This window comes from Drosophila serrata, unplaced genomic scaffold (genome assembly GCF_035046125.1).
Source record: "Drosophila serrata isolate PLE 108 unplaced genomic scaffold, ASM3504612v1 contig_382, whole genome shotgun sequence".
Classification (NCBI taxonomy): domain Eukaryota; kingdom Metazoa; phylum Arthropoda; class Insecta; order Diptera; family Drosophilidae; genus Drosophila; species Drosophila serrata.
The window spans coordinates 5,500,921-5,519,062 of record NW_028257280.1 but is presented as its reverse complement, the minus strand read 5'-3'; the positions used below and the strand labels follow the sequence as shown (position 1 = coordinate 5,519,062).

Here is an 18,142-nt window from a genome sequence, read left to right as displayed (position 1 = left end):
AAGGGAAACACAACTCACAGGAATAATTACATTTACATAGTAATTAGTTCCACTTCATGTTGCTAATTTGATTATTATACTTTTAATACTTAAATATTTTCTATTTTTTAGAAATGTTTTTAAGAGAGCACGCTAGTTTCTAGCTTCTGCTTTTACCCATTTCATTGTCAAGGCAGAAACCAGTTGCCGGCCTAATGAACCCGGCATTATGACTTTCTTTGGGTGCGTGCAAAGAACTGGTTCTGACTTCTATATAAGCTTATTCTTATGTAATATTCTCAGGGGTCAAATGGCGGATTCAGTTGGAATCGCGAAGCTCTCGAGAGTAGATCTCAGTCGGAATAATGTTTCCGTGCAAATGGATTTTAGTTTTAATGCTTCAGTTTGGGCTCCGAGCTGTTTCTGGGGCCGAGTTCTTCTCATCGATACACATGATGACAAAGGCCTTTGAATACGAACAGAAAATGCTCCGCCAGATGCAGAAATTTCTTAACAATAATCAACAAAAATTGGATTTCCTGAAAGAGTAAGACGAGTGATTTTTATTTGAATTTAACCAATGAGATTAATCCCTTTCTATAGTACCCTGCGGGACTTTGAAAGTGAACGCAATGAGGCTCGTGAGTGGGGTCCAGCGTACTTTGATAGTCCGGTAAACAAATATTTGCTCAACAAACGCTTGACCGTGGACTGGCAGAGGGTGGAGAATCTAATGGAGACCTCGACTGGAGAAAGTGGGTTAACTAAAACCTATTGCAATGGGATTCTACTAACCAAAAACGAATACGTATTTCCCCTCCAGAGTCTCTGAAGCGCCTGCAGGAACTGCGAATTGGCAAGGGAGAACTAGAGGGAGCTCTTGATGGTATTCTGCGTCTGCAGTTTGTTTACAGGCTAAAGGCCAAGGATCTGGCCAATGGAATCTTAGATGGCGTCAATTACGGGTAGTTGTTAGAACAAACTACTTCAAAAAACTCTTAACTAAACTCTATCCCTACGATCCTTAGCACCCAGTTGAACTCCGAGCACTGTGTGGATATAGCTCGATTGGCTCTGAGGGATCAGCATCCTCGATTGGCACACTCTTGGCTCCTGGAGGCCAATGAACGACTGACGAGTAGTGAAGAATCCTTGGAACTCAAGCCACAAATCTTGGCCATGTTAGTGCAGGCCAAGGCGGAATTGGGTGACTTGAGGGGTATGAATGAGACCTATCAGGAACTGTTGCAAATCCAGCCAACCAGTGAGGAGCACAGGCGGAATTATGAGAGCTTCCTGTTGGGCCAAGGTGATAAGGTTTCACTCAATGAGTCTCAAATAATTGAAGAGCATGGAGTGAGTATATCGAGTAGATATATTAAGATTTCTGAAGTTAACTTTATAATTTATATTTAGCCCATACCCAAGGAAGATGAAGTGGTTACCCCTTTCCAGGCCTTCTGCCTCACCTGCAGTGGCCATTGGGAGCCCAAACCGCATGAGCTCCGAGATCTGCGTTGCGGCTACTTGACCGAGACACATCCCTTCCTTTGGATAGCTCCCTTCAAGGTGGAGGAGCTCAACCATGATCCACTCATCTTGCTCTTCCACGATGTGATCTATCAAAGCGAAATTGATGCCATCAAGGAGTTGACCAGAAATAATTTGAATCGCGGTCAGGTGACAGGCCTAAATTCCAGCTCAGTGTCCAATGTGAGGACTAGTCAGACCTCCTTTAGACCCGTGACTGCGCATAAAGTCCTGGAAACCATAGACAAGAGAGTAGGGATTATGACCGATTTGAATATGAAATACGCCGAGGATCATCAGTTTTCCAACTATGGAATAGGTGGACATTACGGAGACCACTACGACTGGTTTAATCAGATCACTGTAAGATATTCATACATATATAATACATTAAGTTTTATTGAACTTCAATTCAAGGTCGATTTATTTTATTATTAAATAGATAGATAACGGGCTTGTCACCAACCCGGAGCATGGCAATCGCATTGCCACTGTTTTATTTTATGTAAGTATTGGGAAATGTTTGTTATTTTATTTGCACTAAAAATTTGTAATTAGAGACTGTCTTTTTTTTTAGAAAATTTAAGAAACTAAGTTTTTTATAATATATCATTTTGGTTGCTTTTATAGCTCTCTGATGTGACTCAGGGCGGTGGGACTGCCTTTACATATTTGAAAAAGCTGGTGAAACCGAAAAAATACTCAGGTATTTGAGTAGTTTTACTTATTTCTTATGATATTTGATATTTATATATTACTCTGTTACAGCTGTCTTTTGGTACAATTTACATGCCTCAGGAGTCGGGGATCTGCGCACTCAACATGGTGCTTGCCCCATAATTGCCGGTTCCAAGTGGGGTAAGTCTCTGAAAAACAGCTAATCCTCATAACTACTAAATTTTCTTTATTATATAGTACAAAATCGGTGGATTCGTGAGCTAGGACAATCAGATCGTCGTCCTTGCGAGTTTTGGGATGATTCTTTGGTCACCAAGTCTATGATTATGGAAAGTTTAAAAAAAGAAAAGGCTTTAAAAGCGGCTAGTGATAGTCAAGCTATATAGAATAGAGTCTGCTTAGGTGTAGCTATATTTTAAGCTTAAATATATATTTTTACTTTTATAAACTTACCCGTCTTATTATTCCCTCAACCCCTGAATAAATAAACCATACTGAAATACCTGAGGTTTCCCCAGGATTGGGAAACCCCTTTCAAAATGTTGCTTTATTTTCTGATCTCTACGCTCGCTGCCTCTTTAACAATCACCAGCTGAGTTGGAATCAACACTAATTAATTGTGTACTTTTAGTTGTACTAGCAAATCCCCAAAAGGATCACAGGATCTTCTTCTTTTGCCTTTGGCTTGCAGCTTTTCCTACACTTCGATCCGATCCCATCCGATCTGGGTCTGGGTCTGGTCTGATCAATCCGCAATATGTGTGTATTTGAATAAATTCAATATATATAGTATGTCTTAAAACAAACATTCATATGTGTTGTAATGTATATAAGTAATGCCTTTAAGTCCAGCAACAACATTTATGTAGTAATTATTTTTCACTGCTCTGCGCATAATAGTACGATAATAATAATGACAATAATTCTCTGCTATTTTGTATATACGTTGAAAAGTTCACCACTCTATCCATCAAAACATTTATATAAATTTATTTTCTTTTAGTTTTCTTCTTCTCCTTTTTTTTTTTGATTTTTATCTTTGATATTTTGTCGCTTTTTTTGTAGATTTTCTTTTTCTTCAGGTAGATAAAATAGTTTCAGTTGTGGAGATTTCTTTCTTCGCAATTTGTGTTGCACTTTTAAAAAGGACACCGAGTGAAAGTTTTCTTTTGACTATGCAAATGTGTGTGTGTATGTGTGTATAAAGGTTTAAATTCGCTTAAATGTGGATATAATCCCCTCATCCTTCTCTAGTTTCGTGTGCTGGTGGGTGATTTCTGCTAGACTGTCGCTAGTTTAGTATAAGTATTTAGTATTTAGTTGTTCAGTTACAGCTACAGCTTAGTTTTGTTTGTTTGGAGCTCCCTATTTAGGGGGAAGCACCGGCCAAGGGATTGTCTTGGGGTTAGTACATTCATGTTTTTTTGGTACATTGAAACATCGATATACAAATACACTGATTACATAAATATATATTTGTATTTATATGTATGTATGCTTTTAAAATTTGACTAATTATGTAATACAAATATGCAACTTAAAATTCTTGCCGCTCCGCTTTTTTGGGTTTTTGTGTTTTATTGAAATTACAGTTTCTTCATTTGTCATAAATATATACGTTAGTTAATTACCATTTTTCTTTATATATATTTATATATATAAATATCATTTTTGTACACCTAAAAACATCTAAATACGAGTGTATTCGAGTATCTGTGCTCAGTAGTTCGCAACGCTTAAGTTCACATCAATAATGTCTGAATTCTGATTATTTTGATATAATTGCATAGCATTTTTATGCTCCTCCATTACTTTCCTTTCCTGGTTTGACTTGGGATGTGCTTTCTTCCTTTTTTTTTGTAAATTGAAACTTGCTTTTCGAGATCTTGGTTTCCTTAGATCTCGTAATTGCGGAACTTGTTGGCCACATCGGTATTCTCGGTGCCCCATTCGGCCTTGCGACTGCCATAGTACAAGGCAGCGCCACCCTCCGAGGCCCGTCGATGGGCAGGATTGGGTGAGGCTGCGGTCAGGCCGCCGCTGCTGCATCCTGCTCCGGAACCGGCTCCAGGACCTGCACCTCCAGCTCCTCCGACCTCGGGCAGCATGCGATCTTTGGTCTTGGGTGTAACCCAATGCATGGACTTTTGTAATCAAAGAGAGAGAGTGCACAGAGAGGAAGAGATATCGCAAAGTCATTTTAATTAGATTAAATTCAAGCTGCTAACGAGAACCAAGGCATCTTTGATTTGGAGTAATTAACTCCCAAGGTTGCATTGGTCCTCTCTTCACATGCAAAACACACACCGTACACACACACACATTTTGGACACACATTTAGAGTTGGATGAAGAGGCACATTCAAGAAGAGGTTTTACATTCCGTGGAGTTCTTCGGGCACTCAGGAGCGGGCTTATAGAGAGAGAGAGAGATTCTTTGAACTTGAGGGGGTGGGATTTTTCCGCAGAATTCTTCGAATTGTGTGTATTCAAATATGCAAGCTACTTAAGATGGAAAAAAAACACTCAGAAAAACAATATAAGAAACCAAGAGAGATTTACAAAGGTTGCAGGGGATAAATTTTCAAACTTAATTTACAATTTAAAGGTTATTAAATTAAGAAAAACTGTCGGAAGTGTGCTTGAAATATTGGTAAATTGTCAATTGGAAAATATGCTTTGGATGCTGTTTTCTGCATTTGTTTATTATTTTCATCGTGGAGCTCAATAAAACAAGAAGGGAAACTAACTTCGGTAAGCCGATATACCCAAGCAATTTGCAATTGAATTATAGGTTCAAATCGAAAATCGATCATAACAAAACTTCAAATGTTAGCATTCTTTGAATCCAACCTTGCTGATAGTTTTTCCTCGACTTTTTCAAGTTTAGGAATGTCATAACTCAGCCAAAAAACCATTAATTCTAATTCGGAAAGCATTTTATAAGGTTAATAAATCTGCATACTTAATTTAAAATATAGAAAAATTTAATTTTTTATCAATTTTTGAAAAATTTTTTTTTTGAAAATTTTCAAAAAATTGAAAAAATTTACATTTGTCCGGAAATAGCTAGATCAATTCAGCTGTTGATGCTGATCAAGAATATATATGATTTATAGGATCGGAAATGATTCCTTCACAGAGTTTTGAGCTTCTGAATAAAAGTATAATACCCTGCAATTATAAATTATGGCATTGAAAAGGTTATTCCTTCAACTATAAGCCGATTAGATAGGTAAATCTTGTAATACACAAATAAATAAATACTACGGTATATATATATAGTATATAAACTACAAGTTACTAAAATTTTCGAGATATTTTATCCCTGAAAACTACTTAAAGTGCTATGGAAGCTCCATCTGAGTCTGTTTATGTTCCTTCCCCTCATAATTTATTGATTTCAAGCTACCTACTCCTACGTTGTCTAGAAGCTCTTAGTAACCGTGACGTTTCAGGTGATTGTCCAAGCTGAAAATTGGAAATGCAAATGCGGATTTGGAGCGTTCATAATCTCCTTCAAGGCTGGACACTGTCCGCCATTTTGATGGATGGCGACAATTTCCGCTTTGGGGGCAGTAAACGGAAATTACCATAGGGTCCTGGCCATGGACTGCGGGGGTTTTTCGGTTGATGAATAATCGCGTTAATTGTGCTACAACAAAAACGTACTCCTGTTTGGCTTACAAATTTCATTAGCTGTGCCAACGACAAAAGGTAAACAAACAAATGCTGGTAAGAGAGAGGGGAGGTGATAAACAAAGGATCTGAGCCCGAAGGACTTAGGGGTAGAGAGTCTAAAAAGAGACAGAGAGTGAAAGGAAGGGCGGACTTAGTGAGGGACCACTACTTCTCTGGTTCGCTGAGTTCCCGGCCCGTTCGCATACCTCTTTATCCACTTTCTCGGCAATCGTGTATCTTCTCACCTGACCGACATGCTCCTTCATGCCCAGCCACTGTTTGTAGCTCATCGAAATGCCGCTGTTGCGCCACTTGTCGTAAATGGCCCGCTTTTCCGGATCGCACAGCGTCTCCTTGGCCTCCTGCAGGATAGAAAATATTATTCAGCAAATTGTTATTGCCAAAATGGAGAAGCATTTTGCACTTCCAGAGAAAAATATGTGACAGAAAATGACCAAAACAGAGTCTCTTTTATATACCAAAACAAGTTGTTTTCAAGGAGTGTTTTTTGGAAAAGACTTAACTCAAAGCGGATGAAAAATATTTCTACAGAAAACGAAAATACACTTAAATTTGGAAAAACAATACATGGTACTTCTAGTTTCTTGTATCCTTTTATAAATTAAATTAAAATCCGTTTCAAGTCGCAATTTCCAACACAAAATGTGTGTAAAGTGAGACACAATTTAATATATTTTCCTCACTGCCTAAACATGAAAGAGGCACCCACATCTATGCCACATTTTCAACACTTTTCCTTTGGCACACACACAAATCTGTTTTTTATGGTGAAAACCCCCATGAAAGTCAGGATTGGGATTTGCTCAAGTGCAAAATCAACAGCTGCACAGGTTTCGGCATGCCTAAGGATGCCTTTACTCTCTTCTTTCTCCCCGCTGGGAATTTTAGCCTCGTCCTGGCCTGGCCTGCATGTTAATCAATTTCATACTATGCCTTACTATAGCATACTTATTGGCATTCCCCCCTATCACCACACACACTCATCTGTGAAGAGGCTCTCACATATTTGTGCGCTCAAGTGATTTTGATATGTATCTTGACTACTTTTACGGCCAGACCCAACACACACACACACACACACACCCACACCAGCTACCGAACACCCACTCAGCGGTAGGCACCGACACGCTTGGTGGCTGTTCTATATCTATAGAAAAATTACACTGGGGAAAAATATTTGTATCTATTTTGGATAATTAAATCAATAAGATATATAAGAGAAGTTAGAACGAGTTGGGAATCATATGCACAGATGTGCGAAATTTGTTTTGGAACAAACTTAAGGTATTTGAATGAAACTATGAACTATTCTTCTATATAATTTTACTAGTATATAATTCCAAACATGGCGAATCGGTGGACTATATATACATAAAAATAGCTGACATAGGAACTATCGGACGATTTATAGATCTATGATCAGTAATTAACTTTGACCAGTATTTAACTATGAGCAGTAAGTTTCTATGACCACTAATTATCAAAGGCCAGTAAGCATCTTTGACCAGAAACTATCTATGACCAGTAAGTATGAATGATCAGTTACTAACTTTGAACAATAATAAACAATGACTTGCAACTTTTGTAACACAACACATTTCTGAAACCTGGCCGGCAGAAGACACTTCGTTCCGGGGATGTTTGAACCAGTTGGGAATCATAGGCATATGTGCGAGATGTGATTTTGAATTAGTGAGTAACTATGTCCAGTAAGTAACTTTGATCAGCAATTAACTATGAGCACTAAGTAACTATCAGCATTAAGTAACTATGAGCAATAAGTAACTCTGAATAGTAAGTATCTATGACCACTAATTATCAAAGGCCAGTAAGCATCATTGACCAGAAACTATCTATGACCAGTAAGTATGAATGATCAGTTACTAACTTTGAACAATAATAAACAATGACTTGCAACTTTTGTAACACAACACATTTCTGAAACCTGGCCGGCAGAAGACACTTCGTTCCGGGGATGTTTGAACCAGTTGGGAATCATAGGCATATGTGCGAGATGTGATTTTGAATTAGTGAGTAACTATGTCCAGTAAGTAACTTTGATCAGCAATTAACTATGAGCACTAAGTAACTATCAGCATTAAGTAACTATGAGCTATAAGTAACTCTGAACAGTAAGTATCTATGACCACTAATTATCAATGGCCAGTAAGTACCTATGACCAGTAAGTATCTAGGACCAGTAAAGATATATGATCTGTTTTAAACTTTGAACACAAATAAACAATGACTTGCAACTTTTGTAACACAACACATATCTGTGACTTGGCCGGCAGAAGTCACTTCGTTCCGGGGAAGTTTGAACCAGTTCGGAATCATAGGCATATGTGCGAGATGTGATTTTGGATCAGTGACTAAATATGTCCAGTAAGTAACTTTGATCAGCAATTAACTATGAGCACTAAGTAACTATCAGCATTAAGTAACTATGAGCAATAAGTAACTCTGAACAGTAAGTATCTATGACCATTAATTATCAATGGCCAGTAAGTACCTATGACCAGTAAGTATCTAAGACCAGTAAAGATATATGATCTGTTTTAAACTTTGAACACAAATAAACAATGACTTGCAACTTTTGTAACACAAAACATATCTGTGACTTGGCCGCCAGAAGTCACTTCGTTCCGGGGAAGTTTGAACCAGTTGGGAATCATAGGCATATGTGCGAGATGTGATTTTGGATCAGTGACTAACTATGTCCAGTAAGTAACTTTGATCAGCAATTAACCATGAGCACTAAGTAACTATCAGCATTAAGTAACTATGAGCAATAAGTAACTCTGAACAGTAAGTATCTATGACCACTAATTATCAATGGCCAGTAAGTACCTATGACCAGTAAGTATCTAGGACCAGTAAATTTATATGACCTGTTTTACACTTTGAACACTAATAAACAATGACTTGCAATTTTTGTAACACAAAACATATCTGTGACTTGGCCGGCAGAAGTCACTTCGTTCCATGGATGTTTAAACCAGTTGGGAATCATAGGCATATGTGCGAGATGTGTTTTGGAACAAATTGAAGAGAAAGCAATTTAATGAAACTATGGAGTTATTCTTCTATATAATTTTACTAGTATCGAAGTCGGAGCTTGGCGAATCGATAGACTATATATATAAAGATATATAGCTGCCATACAAACGATTGTTAAAAGTAGAGGAAAATACAAAACGGCGACTGAAATGAAAGCAGGCAATAGTTTATTGTTTTTTAACATAAATATATATATATTGTATATTGTATTAATTTCGAGTGATTGAATTTCAATCTGCAAGGGTATACAAACTTTGGCGTGCCGAAGTTAACTTCCCATTCTTGTTTTTATTCTAAATAATATAAAATATATAAAATTAATTGCTTAATAATACTATCTCTATAAACAAATATACTTTCAGTACATTCCAGTATATTCAGTACATTACTCTCAGTGTATAAAAATCCACAGATAGACACAGACACCCACTCATAAACACACATGCACAATTGAGGCTCTGAGATTCCATCGGCATCGCCCGCTGTTTTATTGTTCCTTTACTGCTTTTCGGGCCCCTGTTTACATGATAATCAATTATTTCACTACCCACTGATTATGTGGGTCAGCAAACAGGACTCACTCCTTCTTTCCTTCCTTCAACAAGGAGCCCAAGCTTGGGAGCTTGTTTGTCTTCAATTAGGGCAATCATTTGGTTGCCTATCAAAAATATTTAACGGGCCGAATTAACAGTTCCCTCCACCTGACCAGAATCAAATCGGAATTTCAGATTTCAATCCTGGCAAAGGATTTCACTAAATGATAAACTCCTTTTGATTATTGTGATGGGATCTCTAGACAGCCCCACAGGGGACTTGGCAGCCTGTCAACTGCAAATTGTCCTGTATATTGTTAGTTCTACGAGCTGAAGGCTCATGATGAAGTCTGCCTCATTTGCATACTCCTTTGGGGACTGTAAGGAATGCCTTAGGATTTTCTTAGGAATCTGGTCCTTTTTACAGGAATCTCGACATTTCATTTTAAACGCTTCATGGGCCTCACATCCCACTGGGTTTTGTTTTATGGCCAACCATAAAGGTGAAGCTTCCCTTACTTATTCCGGAACATATTTACGAGCTCTGGCACACACATGTACGTCCAATTTTACGAGCCGTAAATTGTACTCCTCCGCTGCCGGACAGCTCCTCCTGCAGGACCTCCTGAACAGCCTGAAGAATGATTGCTCGGGAAACGTGAAGTTGGACAGGCGACCCTCTTGCATATTCAAGAACGAGAGCCTCCTCCATTTTCTCCTTAATTTTCGGTATTTGTTATTTCAGTATATATTTTAAAATTCGCGGAGCGAGAAAATGTGTAAGAAAATATGGCATAACAAGAAGCTCGGGGGAATTTCAATGAACTGAAAGATACATCGATGGGTTGATGGTGAGTAATTTCTGGGAAACCCTTTACAAATCAGTTTGTGTGTTTACAAAATCTTGGAAATTTCAACCAAAATATGCTAATGGTTCTTAAGAGTTTCCTTGATACATTTTGAGGGGTTTTACCCAAAGAAAAGCTATTTATTTAAATAAAAATAACAATAGATAAATTATTTGTATATTTAATATGTTCAAAGCATATGTTTTATATGTCCATGACATTTAAAACACCAGCTTAAAGCTTTCAAACAAAATATTGCACCCCTTTAAAAGCCACAAATTAAAAGTGCAAATCAAATTCCTAAAAGTATTCAAAAATATCCAGCTAATGGCACCTCTTATCTTTGCTAAAAACCATAATAATTGAGTTACTTTTGCGCCAAAAACTTATAATTTTATTGTCATATTTTCTATGAGCAATCAGTGAGGTAAATCAACCCCTAACCAGAAGCACACACACATCCTTTTTACCTCAGGCATCCCTTCACTTCACTCATCAATTTGATTTTGTTTTTAGCCACACACACACATACACACATTAATGTGTTGTCAGGTCCTGCCACGCCTTTCTCCCCCGCCCACCAATCGCTTTTGACATGAGGAAAAATCAATAAACGTTTTCAAAAAATATATATTTTTTGTATGGGTAATTTATTTTATCTCATCGTTGCCGCCTTGTTTTTCCTTTGTCGCTCGGGAAAATTCAATTTTGAGGCCGGGGGTGCGTGTGTGCCTGCATGGCAAGTGTGTGTGTGTGGGTGTGTAAGTGGGTTAAGTGCACCAGTGTGAGTGTGTGTGCGTGTGTGTGTGTGCAGGGTATTGTTTAATATTACAAAAAAAAAAAAAAACTAGATATGTAGGGTATAACTTTTACCAACTGACAGGCAGAAATCTGAATGGATGCTTTCGGTCGAGTGGTTTGCCAGCTAATTACTGAATCTATTGAAAAGGAGACTTTGAAGGTCTCTTTGCTGAATCGCACTAACTTATTTAGATAAGAAACAATAAAGTTTTGCAAAACGCGAACTAAACGCGAACTTAGAACTGTGGCCTTCAAACGCAGACAAACTTTTACTGAACTCAAATTTATGCAATTGTTTGCCATTCTTGGTAATTTTCGGGAATTTCTATGGATATTCATAAATGAGTTTGGGATTTAATTAAATAGTAAATAGCGGAATAATTGAATAAAATAATTTTCAAGTAAAATATTAAAACGTTATAATGGACATAAAATCATAATTTAAAAACGTTATAACTCAGTCGAAAAATAATTAATTTCAATTCGGAAAGCGTTCATTTGATAGTTTTTATTAGATTAATAAATTTGCATACTCAATTTAATATTGAAAAAAATTTAACTTTTATCAATTTTTAAAGATTTTAACGACGTAACCCCTTGTAAAATTTTCAAAATTTTGAAAAAATTAAATTTGGTCCGGATATGTCTAGATCGATTCCGCTGTTGATGTTGATCAAGAATATATATGATATATAGGGTCGGAAATGACTCCACAGTGTTTCAAGCTTTTGACTAAAATCATAATATCTTGCTACGATATAAACTTAATTAATGGACCCTTGTCTCACAATTGAAATTTAAGTGACAAACAGACAAGCAGACTCGACAGTTCTTGTTTATTTTGACAAGGATTAAAAGGAAATAATTATTATGAAGCACAAAATTAATTAATGATTAGTTTATGATTAGGGGTTTATCTTTTCCACAAGCTTGTTTTCATAAGCTTTCTGCATAAAACCAAGTTTAATGACACGTGTCTCTGCGTAAAGCATTTCAAATCAATTTCCATTTTAATCTAGATGTAAATTAGACATAATCTTGTCTTTCAAGGAATCACAAATCATCTTCCATTCAAATTTCATTTCAGTAAAAAAGACAATTGTGTTTTTTCTGTGAAGAAGATAATTATCCTCTGCGTTCTTACATATCAGGGATGTATATATATATAATCAGCTTCGGGGTATATATTTCCCAACTCCACCCTAAAAACCTTTTAAGCTGAATAAGTATCAGGTTTAAAACATCTTTTAATTTTAAGACAGCTCCGGTAACTTTCATCTCGAACATATTGCCCCACAGGCTGTCAAATTTACAATCGACCCCCCGCCTTTCCATCGGGGAAACTTCATTAAATATGTAAAATGCCGAAACGCTTGCCTTTTCTTTATTTCTCGGACCCAGTTTTCCCTTGGATCTTTTTGGTCCTGTTTCCCCTCCCCCCTGCTTTTTCCTTGATTTTCCCCCAGCTTTTTAGCTCACCTTTAGCTGCTGGAACTTGGCCTCCGCCTCCTTGTCGCCGCTATTCTTGTCGGGATGGTACTGGAGGGCCAGGACCTTGTACTCGGCCTGGATCTGCTCGAGCTGCGAAAGAAACAAGAGATAGGAAAAAAAAGGAAAATAAGTTGGCCAACTTAAGTGAATTGCGATGATGAATTCTCTTTGCCCTCCAAATTAACTAGGTATTTTGTGGCATGAATTTTTAAAATGCGCTTTTCCAAGGCAAATAACGTTCTTACATACACATTATTATATAATAGAAGGACGAACAAGCTCACATACACACATTTTTCGTGTGGCATGCAGATTTTGAAAGACAGGACTCCAAGGAGACCGCAACTTCAGGTAAAGCCTGTCGTCTGCAGACCTCCTTTTGCCCCATCAACCAAACATCCCCAGCGAATAACAAAATAACAATAAGCAAACATTAAAAACCTAACGTTCGTGCGCAGTTGAGGACCACTTAAAGTAATAGAAAAGCTGTCGTACTTTGGCTTTATTGCGGCAAAAGAACAGTGGTGCCAATGTCAATCTCTTTTATTCAATTTTAAGAATTGAAAAAATGTGGAAATAATTTAAAGGGTTTCCATACTGTGCTGTCAGCTAGAAAAGTTTGTAACCCTGTTCTCTTGTTATATATTTTACAAGACATTAAATACATTTAATGAACCCTTGATTTCAACCACTGTGCAGTGCCACAAACTAACCAAAGGAAAAGTGAAAAACTTCCATTGAAAAATGTGAAAACTTTTGAGGGCTTAGAATGATGTTGCCAAATTAATTCACTTTACGCTGTCCTTGACTTTACCAACTAAAGGCTTGACACTTGGCAAACAATTGAAATTAATTAAGCTCGAGTGGCTTTCGGTCGGAGCAACAAGTTGACAGCCAGTCAGGGATGATCTGAGCCTGGTCTGTACCCGGGACACGGGACCGGAGATGACAATGATGGCCATGATGATGGAAGCGATGGAGGCGATGGCGATGGGAGCAATGATGTGCGCTGGCTGCCGCAGTACAAAAGCCGCTTGTTTATTGTCTTGTAAATGGAAATGGCTTTTCGCGCACCATCGGTCGACGCACAAAGGACTTGGGCAGCCGCAGAGAGAGCAGGAGGCTCTGACCAGCATGGGATCCTTTTATTTTTTTCCATTCTATTGTTCACGGAAAGGGGAAAACGTCAAAAAGCAGTTGGTGCCGGTGGAGCAAACATATTTAGGTCAGTGTCCACAGAGGGAAAAACTTGGTCATGCCTCAATAAATATTTATAATGATTATATATATTTATATTATAAATAATCATGGTTTTGATTTGCAAAAGCTTTTCGACAATTGCAAATCACCAAGGACCAGACTGTATTTCTTGTATAATTTTTTCTCTGTATGAAATTTTCCAAATTACATGTTCCTTTGATGTGGCCAGAATTTTATGAATTTTCTTTTACCCCTTGATTTTTTTTGCTGGTCTGCTGCCAGGTCTTCCAGGAAACACAAAGTGGATTACTTGCATGCATTTCGCTATGCTCGACGCTTCCAGCTTCATTTGCGGTGCTAACCCTGCTGCAACGGGGCGTATAATTAATTTCAAAGCAATTAATATTACTCATACGACAGCGTGTACGCGGGAAAAGCAGACAAAGCAGCAAAACGAGAGGGGAAAACGTGAGGGTAGCACGAAATCCACTCACCTGAAACACCTACACACAATGTATTCCTATAATTAGAGAAATGGTGTATGTTCAACACACATTTGTGGGTCTCTATATTCCTATTCCTCTGGATATCCTTAATGGATAAAGAGCGTGATTCGTGCTTATATAGAGAACTTATTATAAATTGAATTTTTAATTAGAAAGTGAAGTGAATTTAAGAACATCATCTCTCTCATTAATACTACAAACAAAAGTTAACTTTATCCTTATGACAATATATATATTTCTCCAATTTATACAACAAACAAGATATTTATCTTCTGATTTCATTCATTTATTATTGCCTTCATCAACTGACATCACACCCACTGGCATTACACAATCAAATGGAAGCAATTAATTGGCATTGCAATTGCACCATCGAACCAATTTGCAGTTTCCACTCGATAAATTAATTCCTCCCATCGGATTGCCAATTAAAATGTACCCAGAATCGCATCCTAAGATCTGTGCAAATTAGTCCCAAAAACATTTGAAGACTGTGCAGTTCTAGTCACTACTCTATAGTTGGACTGTTTGGCTTGGGTATGCAAATTCCGAGCTCCGAGAACAACTGCCAACTAATCTGCATGAGAATGGCATAGCTGAGCTGCCTTCTCAAGTAGCCCGAGATAATTGCCGGCAAATAGAGAGACGGTTCAGTTCAGGGGTCAGGGATGGGGTCAGAGTCAGAGCTCAGGGATGCGAGCTACGTGATCAGGGCTCGGCCATAATGCTTAGCATATATCCTTACCCACCAAAGTCTCTGAGGGTAAATATTTGATTCTGTTTACATGCCCGGGCAAAATCGATTTGCAGGACCTAGGAGCTGGGTGCCTGGGAGCCTCCTTCTCCTGCATAATTCAATAGAATTCCGCACTCAGCCTGATGCAATCGACAGCTCGCCAAATTGTCTGCTCTTGCCCTGGTGCTCCCAACATTTTCCGGGCCAATAAATTTGATTACACCAGGATTTTCCCACCTGCCATAGAGAGCCAGTGAGCCCGAAAATGTGACAACTCAAGATGAATGTCAGGACGAGGGACTGAGGACTCGGGAGCCAGGACTCAGGTCTTGAAGTCTTCTGATGGGTAAATGCCATTAAGCCGTCCCGAGATTGCCTGCCAAACCGAGCTCGTTAATTCCTTCCTGACAGGGGAGTAGGGAATACCCAACAATTGCCAGGCTTAGTCTCTGGATTCTTGGGCTCTGACTTGGCTTTTCACTTGATGTGTGAGTTTTCCTCTCGCCCACGAGCCTAAGCTGGAAGCTGCAGCTATCATAAAGATGCATTGCATCTCGCCTGCGTCGGATCAAAGCCAATTCTGCCAATCTACGATGCCTGACTGAGTAATTGAAACTAATTTTCAAAGCAAACCTCTCTCGCCTCTAAAATGAAACTGCTAGAAAAATGTGGTATTTGAGAAGAATAAAGATACTTATAAAAGAGTATTTATTTAGAAACTAATTGAAGAGATTTTATGAAATTAAATAGTGAAACATGGATCTGCTTTATAAATCTTATATCTTTTATCAAGGCAAATACTTATGTTCTATGAAAAGAAAAACATTTCTCTCAAAAGAAAAGCAAGCAACCATTTATTTCAAAAATAAATACTATACATTTAAGTCCCATGCTCTTTTCTCTCAGTGTTAGTCTTTCCCACTTGCGTTTTATGTGGTTTTTATAGATTCATGCAAAGGTTTATGTTGCTTAAATCAACCTTTAGTATATTCTTTCCACTTAAGGCTCATTTAGAAGCTAAACAATTATGGCACCTCATCGCGTTTTACCAACAAAAAACTGCGAACCCAAAAATTCCCCAAATTCGATTAGTGTCAAATTTTGAAGGCCGCAACTTGATTAGTCTCTAATTAAATTCGCAGAAAAGTTAAATGGGAAAAGTGGTGACCTTGTTAGGTATATCTCTATCCCTCGGAAAGGGTGTTACAGTGGGGTGGGCAAGGAAGGATTTTGGGTTCTTAGAAGTATACTTACCGACGAAGTCTCATCGCAATGGAGCAGAGCGTAAAAGTCCTCATTGGGACTGCGCTTGTAATTGATTATGGCATCCACGGCGCTCATTGCGTCAGTTTGCTCTCCTGGGATCAGTCGGATATATGTCTATATATAAGTTCTACATAAAAAAGGGAGTTTTTTGAAGAAGGGATATTATTACAATCGTAATAAACATACAAAAACTTAGTGAACACTTCAGATTTGCTTCCTAATTTACACAATTTATACAAATTTACTAAAACATCTCTTTTGTTATTAAAATAAATATACTATTTAAATATTTGTTTGAAATATATGTTCATATCTTGTAAAGGCATAGCTTTATTATATATTTAATATATTATTAATGGTCATATTGTTTTTAGAGTGCACTTAAAATAATTAGGTCAAGCCAGGGGTAATATGTATGTGGTTTTGTATATATTTATTTCATTTAAGGGAGTTAGCAAGTTTAAGTTTTATTATTTTATAAATATATTTTTCACTAATCAAATCAATTAACTTTTTTAATATACTTTTTAGACACTTTCTTTAGTTTTAATAGCACAGAAAATGTATGAAAAATCCACAGAAATTCAAAGTAAGTAAGTAACTTGATCTTTTATCACTAAAAACAGTTCTTGGTTTATATTTTCTCACTGAATTTAATCATAATATAATCATAAATCACTCTTTCTTTATTATTCTTTAATTTTAACTTGTTTTTAGAGGTATAAAGCTCTATAATAACTGAAAGCAAAACTGAGAGGGGATCGCGTGACCTTCGATTTGGTACAATTAGTTGCTAAAAATAAGTATATTAGAGCTAATCACAAATGCACAAAACTGAAATCGCTTAGTAATCAGCTGGAAAAGATCTGGTTTTGTTTTGGTTTAGGTTTTTTTTATTTTTGTTTTTTTTTTTATATTTGTTTTGCCGTGGTTTCACTTTCACTTGTTGTTGTTTTCCGTTGGAGGTTTATTGTTAACACTGAGATAAAGTAGCGAACTGTTGAACTATTGTTTTGTTTATTGCAGCTCAAAACTTGGCTTAGTACACTCTTTCTTTCTCTCTCTCTTTCTCATTTTCTCACAGATTCTCACTCTCTCTCTCTGTGTCTATATTTAGCCTTTTCTCTTTGTTTATTTACTTTGGTTTTAAGGTGTTCACGATGTTTCTGGCAGCGCGTCGCAAGTCGAACTGCCAGCGTCGCAGTGGCAAGCATTGCGCTTCGGCTACATTTTCACTTCGGCTTCAGGCACTGGAAGAGCTTGGAAAAGTTCCGTTTCTCTCAAAGCATTCACAGCCTCCCAATCTCTAAGTGCTTAAAGAGCTTTTTTCATAGCTTTAAACTTGGTTTTTATTGGAAGAAGAACAGGTTGATCGGGGAATTTTTGGAGAGGGCTAAGATTGGTGTGTCATCTGGACAACTGACTCAGTGGGGATTTTTAAAAAAAGCAGTTAATAATATAATTTTTCTTAAATTGAGAGATTATTTTTAAGCCCCGGCAATGAAAGAGGTAAAAGATAACAGTATCTGGAACCTTCATAATATATACATACATATATATTGAAAATAAAAATATTGACGAATTTAACACAAATATATTGAAATTCCTTCTAGCAAAATTATAATTCTAAAATATATATATACTTTCGAATAGCTTATATAATATAATATAAAAGAACATTGAATACAAACAAAGTACTCTTTTTAATAGTAAATCAAATAAAATGTAAATTAGACTTTCTATTTTTAATGTTTTTAGAATAAAAAGACACATTTTCTAGGGTTAAACAAGACTTTTAAGCTATTATAACGAA

At 37.1% G+C, this 18,142-nt stretch overlaps 2 protein-coding genes across 3 annotated transcripts; one reads left to right on the top strand and one right to left on the bottom strand.

Annotated features, from left to right (window-relative positions):
* LOC110186282 (prolyl 4-hydroxylase subunit alpha-2) lies at window positions 1–3,281 on the top strand. The gene is made up of 10 exons (XM_086840682.1): window positions 1–222; window positions 283–526; window positions 583–734; window positions 803–944; window positions 1,008–1,335; window positions 1,396–1,872; window positions 1,952–2,014; window positions 2,140–2,215; window positions 2,278–2,367; window positions 2,425–3,281. Exons 2-10 carry the CDS (start codon window positions 345–347, stop codon window positions 2,571–2,573), a joined length of 1,659 nt encoding a protein of 552 aa, XP_086696808.1. The 5' UTR covers window positions 1–222; window positions 283–344; the 3' UTR covers window positions 2,574–3,281.
* On the bottom strand, window positions 2,688–17,526 carry jdp (DnaJ domain-containing protein). 2 transcript variants are annotated; one of them, XM_020955887.2, is made up of 5 exons: window positions 17,469–17,526; window positions 16,318–16,456; window positions 12,610–12,711; window positions 6,074–6,229; window positions 2,688–4,331 (listed from the first exon to the last, which is right to left on the bottom strand). In XM_020955887.2, exons 2-5 carry the CDS (start codon window positions 16,402–16,404, stop codon window positions 4,083–4,085), a joined length of 594 nt encoding a protein of 197 aa, XP_020811546.1. In that variant the 5' UTR covers window positions 16,405–16,456; window positions 17,469–17,526; the 3' UTR covers window positions 2,688–4,082. The 2 variants fall into 2 exon arrangements, with proteins under 2 accessions (XP_020811546.1, XP_020811547.1); XM_020955888.2 differs by having other exon boundaries at window positions 6,113–6,229.
* Window positions 17,527–18,142: the final 616 nt, after the last annotated feature.